The following is a 24,667-nucleotide window of genomic DNA, read 5'->3' as shown; positions in this document are numbered from 1 at the left end:
AGCGTCACCCATAGCAACGGGGTCAACCACGCCTCTAGACTAAGATAAAAAAAATTCTCTTCTCGTTCTCTCTTTGCTCAGATGCGCTCTCAGCAGCTTTCTGAATCGTCTTAAGCAAGACTCCAAGGTAGGAATCTTTAGTCTAAGATAGGTGAGCTCTCTGAGAGACTCAGATCTTTGTGAAGACGAGCACTGACCGCTTTTTCTTCTTCTTCTTTTTATTTTTTTATTGGCAGATGGCAACCAACTTAAGGTGCATTTACCGCCACCTACCAGACTGGAGTGTGGTCATCAATGCAACTGCTGCTTTGGCTTCTCCTCATCTTGAGTGCAGCTCTTCAGCAGCTGTTGTCATTGGCTTGTTAAGCTCTGATTGGTCAGAGTCGGGTCTCTGGTAAGATTTATAAACCCTCATTGGGGCACTTTCTTTACTGCTGGTCTTCAACATGATGGCTGGTCAGGTCCTCCTGGGGTATGGAACTTTTCTATGGTGCAGTTTGGAATTTAAATATTGTTATTTTAATATTTTCTGTCTATGGTTTCAGGGTTTCCCTCTTTGCCTTGCTTGTTCTGAATGCTCATGGTGTTCCTGTCAAAGGTATGGTGTTGTTTTTTTTTCACTTTGCAAATATGACTGTTTATATGAAACCTACACTTTTAGACCAGCTGTTCTTTCCACAACAGGTACAAAAGGCCAACACCAGAGCAGCAGTGACACCAATGCAGGGGGAGATGTTGCCTCTCACAGGAGAGCAGCTCCTGGCTACACTGCACCTGTGTCCTACAATGCTCCTGCTGGTGTCTTCAGGCAAGACCCCAGTCTGACCCAGCCCCAGTTTGTTGGTGTGAGCTCCATGCCTGCAGCTGGATACGCTGCCACTTCTGGTTCTGTTCCAGCAGGATATTATAGCACTGGGGGCCTACATGCCAGCACATGTTGCCAGCTCTCAACAAGCTGGAGTTGCTCAGTCCTCTGTTCCAGGTTAATGGTTGCAAACATGATTCATGGTGACTTTGACAATTGTGAATAAAATTGTTACTAACTTTAAATCTTATGTCCACCCTCCTCCAGAAGCCAAGTGGTCTAAGGCTCCTCAAGCCTTTGAGGAAGCTCCAATAAATGTCCAGGGTTCTAGTGTCATTCTCCCTCCTCCACCACCTCTTGGACCTGTTCTCCAGTCTGGGGAGACTTCCAATGTTGTGAGGGAAGCTGAACTTGGGAACTACCAGGACCAAACTGAGGAGTTTGGTTACCCAGCTTACTCTACGGGTCCTGGCCAGCCTCTTCCACCTGTGGCTCTGCCTAGCCATGGTGTGGGTGGCTTGTGGGGCGACCAGCCTCCCTATCCTCTGCCATACCCCTATCCTCCTCCATACCCCTTTCCCTATCCTTACCCTGTTTTTGACTACAGCCTCCTGTTGGTCTGTACCCTCCTGGCACCTACACTACCTTCAGCAGAGACCATCACTAGCCACAATGATTACTCTCGAAGCATCGCTACCCAGCCATACCACGTGACTGCTTTGGGGAGCGGTTGGTGGCTAGCAATTTGGTAGCTTGGATAGTAGAGTTTAGAGTCTGCTTAGTTTGGAGGCCGTTTGTAAGGTATTGAAGAGATGAGACGATGGAGCCAGCTTAAAAGAGGATTTCACCTATGTGGGAATATTTGACTTTATTTCTCCCAAAAAAGGCAAGGTACATCTAGCATTCCTAGGATTAATTAGATTTGCCTACCAGAAAATGTATTTTGACTGTTTATTTATAGGTGAAGTGCATTAGCTAACCCATTAACTGAGATCCCTTTATCAACATCAGAGGAGTTCAACATTATTGGAGGGTGCCTTTCTGTGCTGTCTCCATTTTATGACACCGCTGAGCTGTCTGTAGTGGAAAATGTTTCTGCCTCCAAAGTGGTTCCCCTCCTAAACATGTTGGAGCAAAGTCAGCCTCCTTCAGGAGGAGATAACAAAGCCAGCTCATCAGAAGTTGAAGACCACTTCACCAGGCATCTAAGGGAAAAGCTTCAGACTGTGCAGACCATGAGCATCCTATCTCTAGCTACCCTCCTTGACTCTAGACTCAGTCATAGGTTTTGGTTGATTGTATGTTTTATGATAGTTTGAGTTTTTATAAAAATTGACTGTTTTGGATTTTCTTCTTTGCTCAATGTATATAGTTTATCTTTAATTGAATTTTCTCAGTAAAAATGCTAAAACTGGTATTAAAAGAAATCTAAAACCAAGAACTGTTGAAAACTTTTATTTCTGAATAAACTCTCCCGTTTTGCACATCATTGTCCAAGTTGCACTAGCGCTTTAAATGTCTAAGTTCATGCCATTTCATTAAAGTGGCAGAAAAAAATACAGAGTTCGCCAAATATAACAATGTACTTAGAAAAACTATTTTAATATACAAATGTGATAATCACAAGATACATTAATGGGTTTTACTTATTAATGATATTACCAAGGGCCCTAAGAATACAAACAAAAGCAAGCGTCATATTGCTGGCTGAGCTCACATAACTCCTTAAAGCTCTACACATGGTCTATGTAGTTTGGTGCACACAACTCATCCATTGTGATCAACCTCTTGGTCTTTTGTAGACAGCCGACGACACATTTTCTTCTCCATTTTATGTCAATTATCCAACTTTGTTAAATTCATCATGTCACAATTTCTGTCTCATCAGTTAATTTATCTCCTTTGGTTAAAGGGAGCATGATTCTCTTCTTGTACTATCAACCAATCACAGCTCTTAAAAGACAGCGTCACCCCTAGCAACGGGGTCAACCACACCTTTCACTAAGATAAAAAATTCTCTCGTCTCTTTGCTCAGAGTCGCTCTCAGCAGCTATCTGAATCAGTCTTAAGCAAAGACTCCTAGGTAGGAATCTTTAGGCTAAGATAGGAGCTCTCTGAGAGGACTCAGAATCTTTGTGAAGACGGGCACTGACCGCTTTCTTCTTCTTCTTTTGTTTTTATTGGAAGATGGCAACCAACTTAAGGTGCATTTACCGCCACCTACCAGACTGGAGTGTGGTCATCAATGCACTGACTGCTTTGGTTTCTCCTTCTTCTTCTTCTTTTGATTTATTGGCGGTTGGCAACAAACTTTAAGCAGCATTACCGCCACCTACTGGTATGGAGTGTGGTTCGAAATGGACTATCAAGTATGTGTATCTTCCGACTTCTACCTTTAATATATAATTTAACTAAATTAATTTCGTATTTATATATACCTACATACTCTCTCATCCATTTTTATATATATCTTTATAATCCACCCCCCTAGATTATGCACCCATTCACACACACACCTATTTTAATCATATTCTTTGAAATAATTTAGTTTTCTTTAAATATTAATAATTATTTGTATATGTTTACTCCCCGAATTCTTCCTCAAAATATCTATCAAATTAATCTTTTCCTTAATACATTCAAACTCTCCTTTCATACACCTTCTTTCTCTTTCATACTTATGGCATTCTAACATAACATGTTCTATATCGTTTCATATCTGTCACAATAATCACATTTTCCATTATTATGCTTTTGTATTTTAAAAGTGTATAATTAAGACCTGTATGCCCTAATCTTAATCTTGTTATCACCCTTCCCTCCTTTCTATTTCTTCTTTCATTTTCTTTTCTCTCCTACTATCTTCTGTTTTCTATAAAACCATCTTCCTGTTGGTTTCTCCTTTCTCATCTTGAGTGCAGCTCTTCAGCAGCTGTGTGTAGTTGGCTTGTTAAGCTCTGATTGGTCAGAGTCGGTCTCTTGCAACATTTATAAACCATGATTGGTGCACTTTTCTTTACTGCTGGTCCTCAACATGATGGCTGGTCAGGTCCTTCTGGGGTATGGAACTTTTCTATGGTGCAGTTTTGGGTTTTAAATATTGTTTATTTTATATCTGCTGTCTGTTTTCAGGGTTTCCCCCTCTTTACCTTGCTTGTTCTGAATGCTCATGGTGTTCCTGTCAAAGGTATGTGTGTTTTTTAAATATGACATGTTTATTGAAAACCTATGTTTGTTAGACCAGGTGTTCTTCCACAATAGGTACAAAAGGCCAACACCAGAGCAGCAGTGACACCAATGCAGGGGGAATGTTGCCTCTCACAGGAGAGCAGCTCCTGGCTACACTGCACCTGTGTCCTACAATGCTCCTGCTGGTGTCTTCAGGCAAGACCCCAGTCTGACCCAGCCCCAGTTTGTTGGTGTGAGCTCCATGCCTGCAGCTGGATACGCTGCCACTTCTGGTTCTGTTCCAGCAGGATATTATAGCACTGGGGCCTACATGCCAGGACATGTTGCCAGCTCTCAACAAGCTGGAGTTGCTCAGTCCTCTGTTCCAGGTAACTAGTCCCAAATGTAGTTCAAATATCTTGAAGAAAACTTTCCTAACTTAAATCATGTTTGCACCCTCTCCAGAAGCCAAGTGGTCTAAGGCTCCTCAAGCCTTTGAGGAAGCTCCAACAAATGTCCAGGGTACTAGTGTCATTCTCCCTCCTCTTCCACCTCCTGGACCTGTTCTCCAGTCTGGAGAGACTTCCAATGTTGTGAGGGAAGCTGAACTTGGGAACTACCAGGACCAAACAGAGGAGTTTGGTTACCCAGCTTACTCTACAGGGCCTGTCCAGCCTCTTCCACCTGTGGCTCTGCCTAGCCATGGTGTGGGTGGCTTGTGGGGCGACCAGCCTCCCTATCCTCTGCCATACCCCTATCCTCCTCCATACCCCTTTCCCTATCCTTACCCCTGTTTTGACTACAGCCTCCGGTATGGTCTGTACCCTCCTGGCAACCTACACTACCTTCAGCAGAGACCATGAGCAGGGCAAAAGACTACTACCAGACCACCCAACTATCTGAAACGACCCTGGTTTCTGATGGTCCACAGACACCCCAAGACCCTGAACTGAGCAGCAGAAAGGTCCTACCCCCAGTACAACTCCTAGATGACCTGTAGGGACAATGGGTAGGTGGTTCAAGTTCAGTACATGCAGATGCCCTGTATCATAACTCTTGACTGAAACTTGTGTTTTCTCTTTAGATGAGATGCCTGAGCCTTGGTGGATGAATTTACTGTTTTCACATAAACTTTTAAAAAAAATGACTGACTTTGCATATTTTGTACACTTGAGGGAACGTAGTCCAATCTCTCAGCCCCAAAAGGAAATCTATACAAACCATAAGACTTGGTCACCTATGACTGTTTAAGGGAAAGAATATTTGTATTTCTATCATGAATAGGTATTTCCATGAGAGATCCTATATTGACTTTAATTGTGTGCTTAATCAATGCTTGGTATTTCAAAAAAAATTTGTAGTAGTTAATGCCATCATTTAAAATCTGAGTTTGACATTGTTTTCCAAAGACTGTCTGCTGAAAAAAGTTTCCTCAGTCTATGCTGCTTCAGGAGTTACGGAAGGGTCGTTGAAAAAAACTTCCTCTAGATTAAGGCCAGTCTTCAAATATAGTTGGTAGTATTCCAAACGTGTCTAGAGTCTGCTTCAGTTCCACATGAGGCTCCATCAAAAGCTGTTCAGTTTGAAGATCGGTGCACACAACTCATCCACTGTAGGCATCTGTGATCGACCACTTGGTCTATTGTAGACAGCCAGGGATGCGCATTTAGCTGGGTTGCTTACATCTGATTTGACAGTCTTGTTTCCTGAGCCTGAATTGGGCTTGTTGCAAAACCGATAAAACCAGGACACATTGACCACTCTATCAAGCCTGGCTTTCTAAATTTGGCTTTTTTGAAACAGGCCTCTGGACTCGGTTTCACAAAGCACTAGCATATAAATTACCATGGCAATTTATCAGGAAATACTTTAATAATCCCAGAGGGACATTATTTACTCTGTGCAGCTTGCCTGCTTGTAGACCCCGGGTTTAGTTAATCTTGGTGCGTTATCTGTTCAGTCTGTGGTCAAACTGAGAAACCAATGTGTTTTTGTCAGTTAATCCGTTTACTTATCTGTGCTTTTTTCCCCATTAGCCCAGCATTAAAATACCAGTGATAGTTCATTTTAAAATTGATAGTAGCGTATGCCATTAACTCTTATCCATGTGTGGATTACTACTGTTCAACTGTGTTTTTTCTGAGTTTGACAAAAAGGCCTTTAGTAGTCTTTTGCATGTTGAGGGCATAATAGTGGCTGATAAAGCAAAAGAGAAAATGGTTTAATTTTTTTTTAACACCACAGAAGCAACTCCAAACTAGGGGCTGCTATGAGAAGAGGCGTGTGTGTCCAGTAGTGGAGAGGGCGTTTCCACAAAGCACATTTCAAGGCTTGCTTCTTTTAGGGGAAGAGCCAAAATGATTACGCTCGAAGCCTCGCTACCCAGCCGTACCACATGACTGCTTCGGGGAGCGGTTGATGGGCATCAAAGTGCTTCAGTGTTCAGACAAAATGTGGGAGTTTGTAGAGTTGTTGTCCGTTTAGGTTTTGGATAGAAATTTGATAGCTTGGATAGTAAAGTTTAGAGTCTGCTTAGTTTGGAGGTCATGGCAGCAAAAAAAATGTGTAAAATAAAAAAAAAAAAGTCCACAAGCATCCTTGTTCACATTATTGACTATCTAAAAAAAAAATCAAATATGTTTAATTCAATGAAAATATAAAATAATACAATGCAACATACAATGATTTAAATTGTATTGTGTATATTTGGTCATCAAATCAATGTCAGTTAACTCTGTCAACCAGGTTGCTGTAGGGTTTTTTAAGGTCCAGCAGGTGTCAGTATTCAGTGACACAGTATCGGCAATGTGTCGAAACGCTTCATGACGCCTCATCGACCCATCACTAGCCACAATGATTATGCTCGAAGCCTCGCTACCCCAGCCACGTGACTGCTTTGGGGAGCGGTTGATGGCTAGAGAAATTTGGTAGCTTGGATAGTAGAGTTTAGTCTGCTTAGTTTGGAGACAGTTTGTAAGGTTTAGATGAGAGGAGACAATGGAGCCAGATTGAAAGAGGATTTCAAGCTCGATGCAGATCCATACACCACACAACCATAATCCAGTATGACCTAATTAATCCGCAGTAAATGGCCTTCAATGCTTTTCTATCAGCCCCCCAATCACTTCCCACCAAACATCTCATAACATTTAACACCTTCCTACATTTGTCCTGTATTTTCTGTATATGTACACTCCATGTTATCCCCTCATCAAACCATAACCCCAAAAACTTAAAGTGTTTTACTCTTTCTAATTCTTGATTATACATTTTTAGTTTTATCTCTGTACTAATTCTTTTCTTTGTAAAAAACATTGTCTTTGTCTTATCTACTGAGAATTTGAAACCCCATTTATATGACCACTGTTCTATTTCTGTTATTGCATCCTGTAACTTTTTAATAATTTCAAATTTTTCCCCCTCTTCCAAATTGCCCCATCATCCGCAAAAGAGAAAACCCCATCCCATTCCCTATTTCCTTGAAAACATCATTAATTAATATAGAGAATAATAAAGGACTCACTATACTCCCTTGAGGTGTTCCGTTCTCTACCCTATATTTCCTCAAATAATTCTTCCCTATTCTAACTTGTATTAATCTCCCTTGTAAAAAATCCTTAATCCATCTAAATATTTGTCCTTTAATTCCTAATTGACACAGTCTAATTAACAATCCTTCTCTCCACATCATATCATACGCCTTCTCTATGTCAAAGAAGACAGCCACCACACTTTCTGTGTTAACCTGTGCTTTTCTAATTTCATGTTCTAAACATACAGCTGGATCCATTGTATTTCTCCCTTTCCTAAAACCACTTTGGTATTTAGCTATATATCCTTTCTTTTCCATATAATATGTTAGCCTTTCATTTATCATTTTCCTGGAGTGTTGTCATCAATGCACTGACTGCTTTGGTTTCTCCTCATCTTGAGTGCAGCTCTTCAGCAGCTGTGTGTCATTGGCTTGTTAAGCTCTGATTGGTCAGAGTCGGTCTCTGGCAAGATTTATAAACCCTCATTGGGGCACTTTTCTTTATTGCTGGTCTTCAACATGATGGCTTGTCAGGTCCTCCTGGGGTATGGAGCTTTTTTATGGTGCAGTTTTGGTGTTTAAATATTGTTTATTTTATATTTGCTGTCTATGTTTTCAGGGTTTCCCTCTTTGCCTTGCTTGTTCTGAATGCTCATGGTGTTCCTGTCAAAGGTATAGTGTTTTGTCACTTTTCAAATATGACATGTTTATTGAAAACCTACGTTTGTTAAACCCAGGTGTTCTTCCACAATAGGTACAAAAGGCCAACAGCAGAGCAGCAGTGACACCAATGCAGGGGGAAATGTTGCCTCTCACAGGAGAGCAGCTCCTGGCTACACTGCACCTGTGTCCTACAATGCTCCTGCTGGTGTCTTCAGGCAAGACCCCAGTCTGACCCAGCCCCAGTTTGTTGGTGTGAGCTCCATGCCTGCAGCTGGATACGCTGCCACTTCTGGTTCTGTTCCAGCAGGATATTATAGCGCTGGGGCCTACATGCCAGGACATGTTGCCAGCTCTCAACAAGCTGGAGTTGCTCAGTCCTCTATCCCAGGTTAATGGTTGCAAACATGATTCATAGTGACTTTGACAATTGTGAATAAAATTAACTTAAATTGTATGTCCACCTCCTCCAGAAGCCAAGTGGTCTAAGGCTCCTCAAGCCTTTGAGGAAGCTCCAACAAATGTACAGGGTACTAGTGTCATTCTCCCTCCTCTTCCACCTCCTGGACCTGTTCTCCAGTCTGGAGAGACTTCCAATGTTGTGAGGGAAGCTGAACTTGGGAACTACCAGGACCAAACGGAGGAGTTTGGTTACCCAGCTTACCCTACTGGTCCTGTCCAGCCTCTTCCACCTGTGGCTCTACCTAGCCATGGTGTGGGTGGCTTGTGGGGAGACCAGCCTCCCTATCCTCTGCCATACCCCTATCCTCCTCCATACCCCTTTCCCTATCCTTACCCTGTTTTTGACTACAGCCTCCTGTATGGTCTGTACCCTCCTGGCACCTACACTACCTTCAGCAGAGACCATGAGAAGGGCAAAGACTACTACCAGACCACCCACTACCTGAAAGACCATGGTTCTGATGGTCCACAGACACCCCAGAACCCTGGAACTGGGCAGCAGAAGGTCTACCCCAGTACATCCTAGAGACCTGTAGGGACATGGAGGTAGGTTCAAGTTCAGTACATGCAGATGCCCTGTATCATAACTCTTGACTGAAACTTGTGTTTTCTCTTTAGATGAGATGCCTGAGCCTTGGTGGATGAATTTACTGTTTTCAAATAAACTTTTAAAAAAATGACTGACTTTGCATATTTTGTACATTTGAGGAAATGTAGTCCATTCTCTCATCCCCAAAAGGAAACTTATACAAACCATAAGACTTGGTCACCTAACGACTGTTTAAGGGAAACAATATTTGTATTTCTATCACGAATGGGTATTTCCATGAGAAAGCCTATATTAACTTTCATTTGGTCTTAGTCAATGCTTGGTATTTTCAAAGATTTGTAGTAGTTAATGCCATCATTAAAATCCATGAGTTTGCCGTTGTTTTCCAAAGGCTGTCTGAAAGTTTAATCAGTTCATACTGCTCTGCTGTTTCAGGAGTTGCAGACGGGTCAGTGAAAAAGTGTCCTCTAGATTAAGGTCAGAGTCTTCAATATATAGTTGTTTCTAACGTGTCTTCCTGTCTGGTGCTTCAGTTCCTCGTAAGGCTCCATTAAAAGCTGTTCATTCAGTTTGAAGATCGGCGCAACCACTCATCCATTGTAGCATCTGTGATCGACCTCTTGGTCTTTTGTAGACGGTAAGATGCGCAGTTAGCTGGATTGCTTACATCTGATTTGACAATCTTGTTTGCGCCTGAGCTAAGCTCTGTGAAACAGGAAAAAGCCAATACGGCTTGCTTGCACTGTCAAGCCTGGCTTTTGTGAAACTGAACTTGGTTTTAAAAAAGCACTAGGATAAATTATCATGGCAATTTACTCTGCAGCTAGCCTGCTCTAGAACAGGTTCAGTTAATCCTGGGGCTTTATCTGTTCAGTCTATGGTCAAACTGAGAAACCAATATGGTGTCCATTCTGTTTACTTATCTGTGCTTTTTATTTTATTAGCCCAGCATTGAAATGCCAGTGATACTTGTAATAACTAAAGTTGTATTTTAAAATTATGATAGCCTATGCCATTAACTCTTATTATCCAACTGTCCAGTAGTGTAGAGGACATTTCTACAAAGGCCATATCGAGGCTTGCTTCCTTTAGGGAATGAGCCACAATGATTACGCTCGAAGCCTCACTACCTGCCGTACCATGTGACTGCTTTGGGGAGCGGTTGATGGGTAGAAATTTGATAGCTTGGATAGTAGAGTTTAGTCTGCTTAGTTGGAGACAGTTTTTAAGGTATTGAAGAGAGACAATGGAGCCAGCTTGAAAGAGGATTTCACCTATGTGGGAATATTTGACTTGATTTCTCCCAATAAGATTAGATTTGCCAACCAAGAACTGTATATTTACTGTTTATAGGTGAGGTGCATTAGCTGGCCCACTAACTGATATCCCGTTATCAACATCAGAGTTAAACATGGGATTAATTTCCACTGTTATGCTGATGACACTCAGCTATATTTATCCATAAATCCTGATGCATCCAGTTACTTTGACTGCAGTCATGTCTTGATGACATCAAAAGCTGGATGACTTTAAATTTCCTGCATTTAAATTCTGACAACACAGAAGTTGTAATCTTTGGGCCAGAGTCTTCAAAAAATAAAGTTCTTAATCAATCACTTAATCTGGATGGCATTAAATTGGGCTCTGGAAATAGTTAAAAATCTTGGTGTCTCTGACCAAGACATGTCATTTAAATCCCATACTAAACAGGTTTCCAGAGTTTCCTTTTTTCACCTCAGGAATATCGCCAAAATTAGAAACATTCGGTACAGGAGCGATGCTGAAAAACTAGTCCATGCATTTGTTACTTCAAGGCTGGACTATTGTAATTCTTTACTATCAGGAAGTCCACAAAATGCAGTTCAAAATCTTCAGCTGATCCAAAATGCTGCAGCAAGAGTTCTGATGAAAATCAACAAGAGGGATCATATTTCTCCAATTTTAGCTTCCCTTAATTGGCTTCCTGTTAAATCAAGAATATAATTTAAAATTCTTCTGACGTATAAATCCCTTAATAATCAAGCTCCATCATATATCAGAGCTCTGATTAACCCATATGTTCCTAACAGAGCACTTCGCTCTCAGACTGCAGGTCTGCTGGAGGTTCCTAGAGTCTCTAAAAGTAGAATGGGAGGCAGATCCTTTAGCTATCAGGCTCCTCTCCTGTGGAACCAACTCCCAGTTTTGGTCCGTGAGGCAGACACCTTGTCTACTTTTAAGACTAATCTTAAAACTTTCCTTTTTGACAAAGCTTATAGCTAGAGTGGCTCATGTTACCCTGAGCTACCTCTATAGTTATGCTGCTATAGGCTTAGGCTACTGGAGGACATCAGGGTCTATTTTTCTCACTCTACTGATTTCTACTGTTCTCCAGTTTTGCATTGCATTACATTGAAATTACTGTTGTCATTTCAGCTTTTAACTTTTTGTTCTCTTTTTTTCTTCATAGTAGGTACACCTGGTCTGATGTTCTGTTAACTGTGACATCATCCAAGGAAGACTGCTCACCCGCTATTACATCTAATGTAGAACAGATTACTAGATCAATGTGTGCTTCTGTGCTTTTTTTTTTTGTCTCTCTTATTGTGTCTCTGCTCTGTCTTCTCTAACCCCCAGTCGGTCGAGGCAGATGACCGTTCATAGTGAGCCAGGTTCTGCTGGAGGTTTTTCCTTCCCGCTAAAGGGTGGTTTTTCTTTCCCTTACACTTCATGCTTGCTCAGTATGAGGGATTGCAGCAAAGCCATGGACAATGCAGACAACTCTCCCTGTGGCTCTACGCTTCTCCAGGAGTGAATGCTGCTTGTCGAGACTTTGATGCAATCAACTGGTTCCCTTATATAGAAAATGTTTGACCAATCTGTATAATATGATTGATTCTGACTTTGTAAAGTGCCTCGAGATGACATGTTTCATGAATTGGTGCTATATAAATAAAATTTAATTGAAATTTAATTAATGGAGGGTGCCTTTCTTTGCTGTTTCCATTTTATGACACTGCTTAGCTGTCTGTAGAGGAAAATGTTTCTGCCTCCAAAGTGGTTCCCATCCTGAAAATGTTGGAGCAAAGTCAGCCTCCTTCAGGAGGAGATAACAAAGCCAGCACATCAGAAGTTGGAGACCACCTCACCAGGCATCTACGGGAAAAGCTTCAGACTGTGCAGATCATGAGCATCCTATCCCTAGCTACCCTCCTCGGCTCTAGACTCAGTCATAGGTTTTGGTTGATTACATGTTTTATGATAGTTTGAGTTTTTATAAAAAATTATTGTTTTGGATTTTCTTCATTTGCTTACTGTGTATATAATTTCTTTAATTTTCTCTATTAAAAATGCTAAAACTGGTGTTAAAGAATCTAAAACCAAGAACTGCTGAAAACTCTTATTATAACTCTCCAGTTTTGCACATCATTGTCCAAGTTGCACAAGCACTTTAAATGTCTAAGTCCATGCCATTTCATTAAAGTGACAAAAACATACAGAACATTGTACTTAGAAAAATATTCACATAACATGTAAAACATTTTTTTAGTATAAAGATGTGATAATCGTAAGATACATTAATGGGTTTTCCTTAATTCCCAAGGGCCCTAAAGAATACAAGTAGAGGTGTCATATTGCTAACTGAGCTCACATAACTCTTTAAAGCTTTACACTGGCTTCCCATTGTGTACCATGTAAATTTTAATATTTTGGTACTGCTCTTCAGAGCCCTGCAGGGATAGGTTCCCTCTTATATCTTGACTCAGCCTTACCTTTTTGCTCGCAGTCTGAGATCTTCTGAACAGAACCTGCTAAAAGCCCCTCGAACCCATTTTAGGGCAAAGGGAGACAGATCCTTCCAAGCTGTTGCACCCAGACTGTGGTCTGCACTACCACTTTATCTGCGCTTGGTAAACTCCGTGGATAACTTTAAAAAACAACTAAAACCTTTTTAAGCAAGCATTTTAGACTGACTTCCCCAAGGGCTAATATGACTGTATGTAACTTGTTTAAAAACAAACTTGTATTTTATTGCCTCTGTGACTACTCCTACAGTGCTGAGAAAGACACTCTCCATAAAATCCCAAAATCTAAAAAAAAACAAACAAACAAAAAGCAATAGTGTAGTCTGTGTTTCCAAATTAGGAAGGTTTCCACCCAATTAGGTTACGTTTGAACACATTGAGCTGGAACAAAAATTGCTTATGGGCAGGTTGTAAAAATCTGGGAAGCTTTTCACAGTTTTTTGGCTTTTAGAAAGAACAAAATATATCAAAATAGTTGTCAATGTCTAGCAGAAAACTAAAACCATTTTAGTAAAATGCCATCTCCTTGAACTCATTTTACTGATCAATTTATTTTTTAAATGAGTCGAATCTGTTGATCTGACATGAATGAATAATAGTTATAATGAAAAATATTGATCGTTATAATAAAACAAGAAAAGAATAATGGTTAATCAAGTGTTACTGTGAAATTGTATTGGTCAATGTAAACGCCCCTAGAGTGGTTCAGTTCTACTGATCAACTTAAAAATATTTCATAGCTGTGTGAAAGAGAAATGTTTGATTGAGCTACACTCTGTAAGAGAAATTAAGTTTATATTAAGGTAGATGTACAACTCATATTGGGAAGCTATTGATAATTTTTTTTCGGTTAATATATCATGATTGTTAAAGTGATCTTGTGTGTTATTTGGTTGTCTGATTGTACATTTTGTGCGGAGCCCGTATGCGCAAAGTTTTTTTTTCTTTTATTCAGAGCAGTTGTGTGCTAATGGCATGTTCTTATGTGTTTAATTGTTCTGTGCTTTTAACATGAGAGAGTGGGCTTGTTTTCTTCTTTTAAATTGGGCAGGTTTTATGCTGAGTTTGGGCTGAATGAAGTAAAAATTCTTACTAGAAGAGGTTCTGTAATTACAGCAGCTAGGAGAACAAGGGTCAGAACAAAGCAGAGTTCCCTTCTGCCTACTGGTAACCCAAGTTTCTTCAGTTCTGCAGTTTTCCTGCTTGGTTCTGCTCCTTGTGCTCCTAGCTGTCCTAGCTAACTCTCCTAGCGTGAATGTTTACGCCAGTGTTGACTTCAATGGTCACGCTTTAAACAGAAATTAATTGCGCTGCTTCCAGCTAGCTCTCCTTTTCTTCGTTGTCACTTCTTGTAATTGTTTGGTAATCAGACCGAATTTCCATCCTGCACTACCGACACCGACGGTGACCACAGCCGAGCCGCGGCGTCTCTGAAGGCTATGAAGGTATGACTCAGCGACCCGCCCCTATCCAGGTGTAATTAGCTAGAATGTTGACTTCAGTCGTTGATTTGATTGGTTGAATTGTATGATTGAGAAATCAAAGATAATACTAATAGAACGATGGCCACTCCGAGATAAAAAAACAAAACAAAAAAAAAAACAACAGCTTTCAGTCCAGGGCGGGCACGGCCCCCCAATGCCTACCCATGCCGTCGGGTCTGCATCACATGGTCAATTGTTTCATCTACCCCACAGTATTCACATTTACCATTTCAATGCTTCCCTAAGATAAACAGAGTACTGTTTAAGCAATTGTCCCCAAATCTCAATCGAGAAATAATTGTTTCTTCTCTTCTAGTTCTTCCTGTTCTTCTCAATTCTCCAGTTTTCTTTTGAATTTTATAAAACCAACATCCTTTTTTTTCCCTTTCTCCCATTCCTTTTGCCATTTATCCTTCATTTTCTGTTTATTTTAACTTCAGATTTACTAAAATGAATAATTAAATCCACTGATATATTTCTAACAGCTTCTTTTGCTGCCTTATCTACCTGTTCATTCCCTTTAACTCCATAATGTGCTGGTATCCATACAAAATGTATTATTAAACCCATCATATTTATTCTATATAGTGTCTGTTGAATTTCTATTAAAATATCTGGCCTGCTGTCTGAGTGATTATACTGCAAACTAATTAAGGATGAACTAGAATCTGAACATATGACTGATCTTAATGGCTTAATTTCTTCAACCCATTAAATAGCTAATAATATTGCAATCATTTCTCTTGTTTGGTTTCACCTTCTTCTTCTTCTTTCATCCAACCATATACCCAAACATTTAAATTGTTTTACTCTTTCCAAGTCGTATCTATAAATTTGTAATTTTATTTCTTCAGAAACGTTTTTCCTTGTAAGAAAACAAAACCTTTGTTTTATCTACAGAAATCTTGAATCCCCATCTAAAGGACCAATCTTCTATTTTATTAATAGCTTGTTGAACTTTTTTAATGATGAAACTTACATTTTTACCCCTCTTCCAAATTGCTCCATCATCAGCAAACAAAGAAACACCTGTTTCACTTTTCACATCTTCAAACATATAATTAATCATAATAGAAAAAAATAACGGACTAACTATACTTCCTTGGGGAATACCAAGCCTTTCTGACCCGCTTAATCCCTCATGGGGTCACGGGGGTTGCTGGTTCAATGGGCGAGAGGCAGTGTACAGCCTGGACAGGTCGCTGGTCTGTCGCAGAGCAACACATAGACAGGACAAACAACCATTCACAAACACCTAGGGACAATTTAGAGAAACCAATTAACCTAACAGTGATGTTTTTGGACTGTGGGAAGAAGCCGGAGTACCCGGAGAGAATCCACGAATGCACAGGGAGAAAATGCAACCTCCATGCAGAAAGACCCAGGGTTGGACTTGAACCCAGGACCTTCTTGCTGCAAGGCAACAACGCTACCCACTGCAACACTGTGCAACATAAATATTTTCTGAAAATTGTTTACCTATTATTACTTGTATAGATCGATTATGTAGAAAATCCTTTATCCAGTCGAACATTGAACCACTGATTCCCATCTTCTTTAATTTGATCAAAAATCCTTCCTTCCACATCATATCATGAGCTTTCTCAATGTCAAAGAAGACAGCTACCACATTCTCTTTATTAACTTGTTCCTTTCTAATTTCAAGTTCCAAGTACAGAACAGGATCCATGGCATTTCTACCTTTCATGAATCCACTTTGAAATTTGGATAAATACTCTACTCTTTTCTACAAAATAAGTAATTCTTTCATTTATCATTCTTTCCATTACTTTGCACAGGTGATAGGTGACAGATGTCAATGCAATTGGTCTATAACTCCCTGGATTTCATCTTTCTTTACCTGGTTTTAAAATAGGAACAATAATTGCCTCCTTCCAAGATTTAGGTAAATGACCCTCTTCTCAAATCTTGTTGTAGAAATCCAATAAAACCCTTTAGGACGAATTATTTAACTGATTTATCATGATATATGAAATTTGATCTTTACCTGGAGATTAATTTTTTGATTTCCCAAAAGCATTCCTAAGCTCTACAAACGAAAAAGGAACATTTAATAAGTCATTGCTATTTACAGGTTTCTCCTTCTTATCTTGAGTGTCACTCTTCAGCAGCTGTGTGTCATTAGCTTGTTAAGCTCTGATTGGTCAGAGTCGGTCTCTGGCAACATTTATAAACCATGATTGGTGCACTTTTCTATACTGCTGGTCTTCAACATGATGGCTGGTCAGGTCCTCCTGGGGTATGGAACATTTCTATGGTGCAGTTTTGGATTTTAAATATTGTTTATTTTATATTTGCTGTCTATGTTTTCAGAGTTTCCCTCTTTGCCTTGCTTGTTCTGAATGCTCATGGTGTTCCTGTCAAAGGTATGGTGTTTTGTCACCTTTCAAATATGACATGTTTATTGAAAACCTACAATTGTTAGACCAGGTGTTCTTCCACAATAGGTACAAAAGGCCAACACCAGAGCAGCAGTGACACCAGTGCAGGGGGAAATGTTGCCTCTCACAGGAGAGCAGCTCCTGGCTACACTGCACCTGTGTCATACAATGCTCCTGCTGGTGTCTTCAGGCAAGACCCCAGTCTGACCCAGCCCCAGTTTGTTGGTGTGAGCTCCATGCCTGCAGCTGGATACGCTGCCACTTCTGGTTCTGTTCCAGCAGGATATTATAGCACTGGGGCCTACGTGCCAGGACATGTTGCCAGCTCTCAACAAGCTGGAGTTGCTCAGTCCTCTGTTCCAGGTTAATGGTTGCAAACATGATTCATAGTGACTTTGACAATTGTGAATAAAATTGTTACTAACTTAAATCTTATGTCCACCTCCTCCAGAAGTCAAGTGGTCTAAGGCTCCTCAAGCCTTTGAGGAAGCTCCAGCAAATGTCCAGGGTACTAGTGTCATTCTCCCTCCTCCGCCACCTCCTGGACCTGTTCTCCAGTCTGGAGAGACTTCCAATGTTGTGAGGGAAGCTGAACTTGGGAACTACCAGGACCAAACTGAGGAGTTTGGTTACCCAGCTTACCCTACGGGGCCTGTCCAGCCTCTTCCACCTGTGGCTCTGCCTAGCCATGGTGTGGGTGGCTTGTGGGGCGACCAACCTCCCTATCCTCTGCCATACCCCTATCCTCCTGCATACCCCTTTCCCTATCCTTACCCTGTTTTTGACTATAGCCTCCTGTATGGTCTGTACCCTCCTGGCACCTACACTACCTTCAGCAGAGACCATGAGCAGGGCAAAGACTACTACCAGACCACCCACTACCTGAAAGACCATGGTTCTGATGGTCCACAAACACCCCAGAACCCTGGAACTGGGCAGCAGAAGGTCTACCCCAGTACATCCTAGAGACCTGAAGGGAGATGGAGGTAGGTTCAAGTTCAGTACATGCAGATGCCCTGTATCATAACTCTTGACTGAAACTTGTGTTTTCTCTTTAGATGAGATGCCTGAGTCTTGCTGGAAGAATTTACTGTTTTCAAATAAAAAAATACAAAATAATTGACTCTCTGATGGCATGCTATATATGGTCCTGCTTGCTTTGGCCCTGATATATCCAAAGTCAGAGATGAGACGGCAAAGCACACAGTTTAAGAAAGCTGGTTTGGTGAATGATCACTGGGGGTAAATTAGCTTTTCAGTTTCAGAAAACTCAGCCTTTACTGTGTTAAATTAGGACAAATTATTCCATGAAACAACTTTGCTACCAAGCAGCAGTTGGTGCTATATATATTTTTCCCCCTATTGGAAGATGAGATCTTTTATGTATGTTTCTGGAGAAGCCTGTATGCTCAAGTGCAAATGCTCACCAAATCTGTCTGAGGCTGATCAACCTACTATTAAAGGTGTTAGTTCTGGATTAATACAGGGTTACCATTTCTCACTTATCTAAATATTCTAAGCTTGCTAGATAAAGGTAAAAATGTTCACCTTTTTAAATAGATTCTTTGGGAATATGGCCCAAAGCCCACATTACATAAACTGACCACATGGCTGGGTTTCTTAAGACTTTTTTTTTTTTTTTTTTTAAACGTTTGACTGGATGAAGCACAACCTTTCCAGCTCTTCCTAAACATTAAGGTAGACCCTGTTGTAAATTAGACATTGTGAACTGATATTTTTCTACTGAAGTTAGTAAAACATTGCTCTCTAATCAGCATACTACGGTGGCCCAGAGGTGTCACCGCTAATACAAAAGCCGCAAGACAAATACAAGAGCCGCAACACAATTACAAAAGCCACAACACAACTACAAGAGCCGCAACACAATTACAAAAGCCACAACACAAATACAAAAGCCGCAACACAATTACAAAAGCCGCAACACAAATACAAAAGCCACAACGGAAATACAAAAGCCACAACAAATACAAAAGCCACAACGGAAATAGCCGCAACGGAAATATAAAACTACAACGGAAGTGACGCAACAGTTGGTCTTTCTACATGACGGTAGAAGAAGAAGAAGCTAACCCGGCAAAAAAACAAAAACAAAGAAGAAGGAGCTTTGCTTGTGGACTCACAAGCAAATATTGTCCGTTTGATAAGTAAGTAAAACATTTTTTTTTTATTATATATGGTACAGGTGTACCGCTATGCCAGAGAGTGGGTTTACTGACAACTTCAAGTTTGTGAACCCTGTGAAGAGAGAAACATTTCAATTTAGATTTGCGAGTCAGTGGTTACCATGGAAACGAGTTGGATAACTTGCTTTGCTTAGCGACAGTATGGCGCATAAAACGGAGAATTTATCACTCAGAAACTCCCGAACTGGAAGTTATAACTCCAACTGTATTATACTTTGGTTAAATTGTTTAAATCATGGGGGCGCGCTGGTCGCGTAGCAGGTAGCGCAACCCATGACGCGGTCGACCTGGGTTCGACTCCGACCCGCGGTCCTTTGCCGCATGTCTCTTCCCCTCTTCCACCCCTTCCTGTCAGCCTACTGTAATAAAAAGTGAGTCACTATAGCCGCGAAAAATCTCCCCCCCAAAAAAAAAAAAAAAATGTTTAAATCGTCTCCATAGCCTCACTGAGTTGCTCTTTACAGTAAACGTCTTTTTTGAAAGCTACTTTTTCATCTGTGGGGCTGCACAGCGTGGCAGTGGGTAGGAATGCTGTGTGTTCAGCACATTATACATCAACAACTGCCATGTATGAAACCATTGTTTGAAGCATGAAACGTTTATGGAAAATATGTGTTTTAGATATTTGTTGAAATTATCATTATGTCATCACAGCATAAAACAGGTAATCTATGAAAGAAATGCAGGCTCCTCTGCCTTCTTCCAGCATTAACAGCAGCAAAAAACATACTTTTGTAAAACTTGCATACTGCAGCCTTAAGACCAACAGTAAATACAATAAAATGACCCAACAGATGTGAAATAATGTTTTTAAAACTATTGAATCAAAATTAAAATATTTAAAAATGAGAAAAGTGTCTGGTTCACCATCAGCCAATTCTTAAGCTTTGAAATCAATATTTTAATCTGAGTTGACATCTTAAAATGAGATGGTAGTGAGTTCCAAATCTCACAACTAAGCATAATTTTTGCAACTGTCAGTAAACGTGGACTTTTTTCGTACTTCCTCAGATTCAACGGCAGAAATTGTGGATTCCCTGCATCTGCACAAGCCTTGAGCCAGTTCATGCCCGCGGCAGGAACTCAAAGTGATGATGATGACGAACAGGAAAATTGCTTTGAAGAACTTCAGCGACAAAGTGGTTTGTCACCACCTCTTCAATGGGGAGCTGCTGTACAAATCTACATCACTCTGAAGAACATGGCTGATCTATAAAATGTTAAGACTGTAAAATAAACAACCCTTTTCATAACTTTGAATACAATGTAAGCAGAAAAGTCATTCAGGTTTTGTTTATTTATTTATTTATACAAGCAATACAGCAACTGTTGCTTAAAATGACAAAATAAAGAATGTTATAAACAGTTGTTTTCAACAATATCATTGAAACATTGTGTTGTCTTTCAAACCAAACTACACAACAAAACATAGAAATTTGGGAACAACCTAATGCAGTAGAACTAATATGTATATATACACACACATATAGAACCCACACAACTAGAATCCAAAACTTTTACAGATCTGGGGTCCGTTCTTCGTACGTTGCTTAAAACATCCGAGATCAAATGAGACTTCCAAGATGACTTGATCCGGCTAATTGGGTTCTTCAAACACACCTGTTGTTTATGATTAGTATGGCTGGATTGAGTTATCCGAGATAACTGCGCGTTCATGCGTTTGTTTAAAAGGGGAAATGTATCGATAGTAGAAACAATGATCAGCAGCGCTGCTATTGGCTGTTCAGCAAAGAACGCCCACAGTTTCTCTCCCAAGCAGAACACGAGCTTTAATGGAAGGTTATGCCGAATTTGAGTCATTAATTAAAACGACAGGGAACACCTCAAAGTCTGCTAAAGCCAGGAGAGAGGGCTGGCAAAAAGCAGCAGACAAATTAAATGTGTAAATATTGTCCATGGTAGATGTTTCTATCACTTTCTACAGTATGTATTTTTGCATTTTAATAATTTCATATTTACTTTGTTCTTTTATGTCACAGCCTCCACGGGACCCACTAGAACACGGGGACAAGTAAAAGTGAAATACAAGAATATTCTACAAAATGGTAGCCTTTAATTACTATAATTTATTTTAAAAAGGAACTTGTTATGTCAAGAGATCCAATATCGGTGTCATTCCTTAGACAGTGGAAGTAAAGGATGCGTACAAACAGGGAATTTTAACAAAAAAATTAAATCTATAAAAAAATGAAGTTTTCCCTTTTCCAAATCATCCACAGTTTACTCGGTAAAACTGTATTGCTCCGTGTCTAGATAATCCATCCATAGTTTTTCCTAATTCAATATACAGCTCAGCAGGAAGCAAGCCTTTCAAAGTAAAACTAAACTTCACAATAAAATGGCCTGAACAAATCTTCTTACTGAATAGGATAAAAATAAAAAACAACCCATCATACAAATAACTTAAATATTTTCTATTTATGGCTCTAACACCACTTTTTCCTCTATAAAAGCCACTGTTAAATGATGTTTGTCTGTTTATAACAGCCGCAAAGATAAATCTCTCTACAATTACACTGTTGCGCTGCGCTAAAGGATCCTCTCTATTGCGCCATACGCGATTACTCGAAAAGCTCTTAAATTATTCTTGCACCTTCCGCAACAGGTTGCTGTCGTAAAAATGGACATGGCTACGACAGACCTCCCTATCTCCTTCGCCTATAAAGCTGCGATCAAATCCTGTTTACATGAAATAAGCCTGCTTACGAGCAGGCTTAAACTGCCGCACATGTTGCCATGACAGCAAGTCCAAGATGACTTTCGAAGGACCAAACGATCCGAGATCATGCCAAATCATCAACAATCAAATCCAGCTAACTGAGTTAGCAACGTACGAAGAACGGACCCCTGGCCCAAAATAACAACAGCTGCATGCTGACTAAAGGCATCCAAAGCCACGGGAATTCTTAATGACAAAGTTCATATTGTGCTTGAATGTAATGTAGCTGTCCAAGAGGGGCAGCTTTAAAGTGTTGGCACATGTATTTGCCATAGGGAATTTTGAGGTGTAAATATATTCAAGACATGGCTGAGGGTCCATGCCAGCAAGAGGAATAGATGGCACACCTTTGGCAAACATAAGGACATCCTCCAGGGTCACCTCACTGTTATGTTCTGAAAGTAGAAATAAATACCAACACTGAGACATCATAAGTAGTTAATTTTCATTGTAATTAGTGTGATGTGGAAAAAATAAACCAACCTTCACAGTCAAGAAGGTAGTCGGCCCAGAAACTTGTTGTCTTGTTCTCCTGGGCTCTCTGGTTACTGCCATCTGGACTAAGCTCTGGTCGGAAGAGATTTTCGATGTCCACAGCAGATAACTTTTTCTCAAAATGGCACAAGACAGGAGTCAGCGCCATAGGAAATTGCTGCAGGGCTGTTAAAAACTGCGAAGTAGCAAGTCCATTCTTGAATCTGAAATGCAATAACAGGTTGCTTAGGAAATTAAAAGTACAATTTGTATCAGCTACTAAGCATTAAAATGAAACACCTGTTTTATACCACTCAGTTATTGTTTTTACTTTTTAGAATCAGAATCACTTTAATAATCCCAAAGCAACATTATTTTTGCGACACGCTCCAGATATACAAAAACATTATATATATATTTTTTGTTTGTTTTTGCACATCGTCACTATCACTTTAACTTAGATATATCTATATACAGATCTAAATTAAAGTGATAGTGACAATGTGCAAAAGGAAAAAAAATGAATAAATGTCAATACAGAGGGGTGATGTCTGAATCACTGAGGGAGAGTTGTAGAGATTGATCACCACAGTCATCACTCTGGCGCTCTGTGGTACATCTGGGTAAGAGGAGTCTTCTGCTAAAGGAAAAAGCAACATCGGCAATAACAAAAAAAAAGAAACTAAAAAACAAAACTACCTTTCGATTGCGCTGTGATTCCTTTCAATTATGAACTGTAAAGAGCAACTCAGTGAGGCTATGGAGACGATTTAAATGTTTTTTTGTTTTTGGGAGATTTTTCGCGGCTATAGTGACTCACTTTTATTACAGTAGGCTGTAACAAATATCTAAAACACATATTTTCCATAAACGTTTCATGCTTCAAACAATGGTTTCATACATGGCAGTTGTTGATGTATAATGTGCTGAACACACAGCATTCCTACCCACTGCCACGCTGTGCAGCCCCACAGATGAAAAAGTAGCTTTCAAAAAAGACGTTTACTGTAAAGAGCAACTCAGTGAGGCTATGGAGACGATTTAAACATTTTTTTTTTTTTTTTTGGGGGGGGGGAGATTTTTCGCGGCTATAGTGACTCACTTTTTATTACAGTAGGCTGACAGGAAGGGGTGGAAGAGGGGAAGAGACATGCGGCAAAGGACCGCGGGTCGGAGTCGAACCCAGGTCGACCGCGTCATGGGTTGCGCTACCTGCTACGCGACCAGCGCGCCCCCATGATTTAAACAATTTAACCAAAGTATAATACAGTTGGAGTTATAACTTCCAGTTCGGGAGTTTCTGAGTGATAAATTCTCCGTTTTATGCGCCATACTGTCGCTAAGCAAAGCAAGTTATCCAACTCGTTTCCATGGTAACCACTGACTCGCAAATCTAAATTGAAATGTTTCTCTCTTCACAGGGTTCACAAACTTGAAGTTGTCAGTAAACCCACTCTCTGGCATAGCGGTACACCTGTACCATATATAATAAAAAAAAAATGTTTTACTTACTTATCAAACGGACAATATTTGCTTGTGAGTCCACAAGCAAAGCTCCTTCTTCTTTGTTTTTTTTTTTTTGCCGGGTCAGCTTCTTCTTCTTCTACCGTCATGTAGAAAGACCAACTGTTGCGTCACTTCCGTTGTAGTTTTATATTTCCGTTGCGGCTATTTCCGTTGTGGCTTTTGTAATTGTGTTGTGGCTTTTGTATTTGTGTTGTGGCTTTTGTATTTCCGTTGTGGCTTTTGTATTTGTGTTGCGGCTCTTGTATTTGTGTTGTGGCTTTTGTAATTGTGTTGCGGCTCTTGTAGTTGTGTTGTGGCTTTTGTAATTGTGTTGCGGCTCTTGTATTTGTGTTGTGGCTTTTGTAATTGTGTTGCGGCTCTTGTAGTTGTGTTGCGGCTTTTGTATTTGTGTTGCGGCTTTTGTATTAGCGGTGACACCTCTGGGCCACCGTAGCATACAGAACACCCACAACTTCTAGGGTGTTGGCAAAGTTTCATGAACTAAAATTAGCAGAACAAGTCCAGCCTACAGCTGCAGAATAAAAACTGCTTTACTAGAGGCCTATTTCACAAAACCAAGAAAGTGGAAAGCCAGGATTTTCCAGATATCCTGAATTAACTGTGGACTCAGTTTACAAAAGCAGTAACACATGAATTACCATGGCAATTTATTCTGTACAGCTGTTCCAAGCCAGGCTTAATCCTGGTGCCTAATCTGTCCAGTCACTGATCAGAAACAATTGTGTTTTTGGTATTTTTCATTAGCCTGCATAAAAATACCAGTGATACATATTTGTATTCAGTCAAAAAGCTGTTTTTTAAAAAAAAAAAACAGTAGCCTATGCCATTAACATTTATTCATGTGAGGATTACTGTTCAATTGTTTTTTTTAAGA

At 40.2% G+C, this 24,667-nt stretch overlaps 2 protein-coding genes and 2 long non-coding RNA genes across 6 annotated transcripts in view; 3 read left to right on the top strand and 1 right to left on the bottom strand.

Moving 5' to 3' along the window:
* The window catches only part of LOC118557313 (leucine-rich repeat extensin-like protein 1), an 8,339-nt gene extending 3,225 nt beyond the window's left edge, over positions 1 to 5,114 (top strand). The window contains exon 5 of the mRNA XM_036127133.1: positions 5,058 to 5,114. The gene's annotated coding sequence lies outside the window, so the exon portion shown is untranslated. The remainder of the gene's footprint in view (positions 1 to 5,057) is intronic.
* LOC105932688 (leucine-rich repeat extensin-like protein 1) lies at positions 3,825 to 17,967 on the top strand. 3 transcript variants are annotated; one of them, XM_036127156.1, is made up of 6 exons: positions 7,995 to 8,050; positions 8,125 to 8,177; positions 15,625 to 15,627; positions 16,915 to 17,211; positions 17,300 to 17,834; positions 17,907 to 17,967. In XM_036127156.1, exons 1-5 carry the CDS (start codon positions 8,025 to 8,027, stop codon positions 17,812 to 17,814), a joined length of 894 nt encoding a protein of 297 aa, XP_035983049.1. In that variant the 5' UTR covers positions 7,995 to 8,024; the 3' UTR covers positions 17,815 to 17,834; positions 17,907 to 17,967. The 3 variants fall into 3 exon arrangements, with proteins under 3 accessions (XP_035983051.1, XP_035983049.1, XP_035983050.1); XM_036127158.1 differs by lacking the exons at positions 7,995 to 8,050; positions 15,625 to 15,627; positions 16,915 to 17,211; positions 17,300 to 17,834; positions 17,907 to 17,967 and adding exons at positions 3,825 to 3,865; positions 8,260 to 8,556; positions 8,639 to 9,173; positions 9,246 to 9,297; XM_036127157.1 differs by lacking the exons at positions 15,625 to 15,627; positions 16,915 to 17,211; positions 17,300 to 17,834; positions 17,907 to 17,967 and adding exons at positions 8,260 to 8,556; positions 8,639 to 9,173; positions 9,246 to 9,297 and having other exon boundaries at positions 8,017 to 8,050.
* On the top strand, positions 16,674 to 16,836 carry LOC118557320. The gene is made up of 2 exons (XR_004927797.1): positions 16,674 to 16,706; positions 16,781 to 16,836. It is a non-coding gene; the product is annotated as an uncharacterized LOC118557320 (long non-coding RNA).
* Positions 17,968 to 21,552: 3,585 nt separating the features above from the next.
* LOC105922402 lies at positions 21,553 to 24,019 on the bottom strand. The gene is made up of 3 exons (XR_004927795.1): positions 23,779 to 24,019; positions 22,276 to 22,490; positions 21,553 to 22,187 (listed from the first exon to the last, which is right to left on the bottom strand). It is a non-coding gene; the product is annotated as a G2/M phase-specific E3 ubiquitin-protein ligase (long non-coding RNA).
* Between the last annotated feature and the right edge of the window lie 648 nt (positions 24,020 to 24,667).

The sequence above is a fragment of the Fundulus heteroclitus genome, chromosome 23 (genome assembly GCF_011125445.2).
Source record: "Fundulus heteroclitus isolate FHET01 chromosome 23, MU-UCD_Fhet_4.1, whole genome shotgun sequence".
Classification (NCBI taxonomy): domain Eukaryota; kingdom Metazoa; phylum Chordata; class Actinopteri; order Cyprinodontiformes; family Fundulidae; genus Fundulus; species Fundulus heteroclitus.
This window is presented reverse-complemented; position numbering and strand designations above follow the sequence as displayed.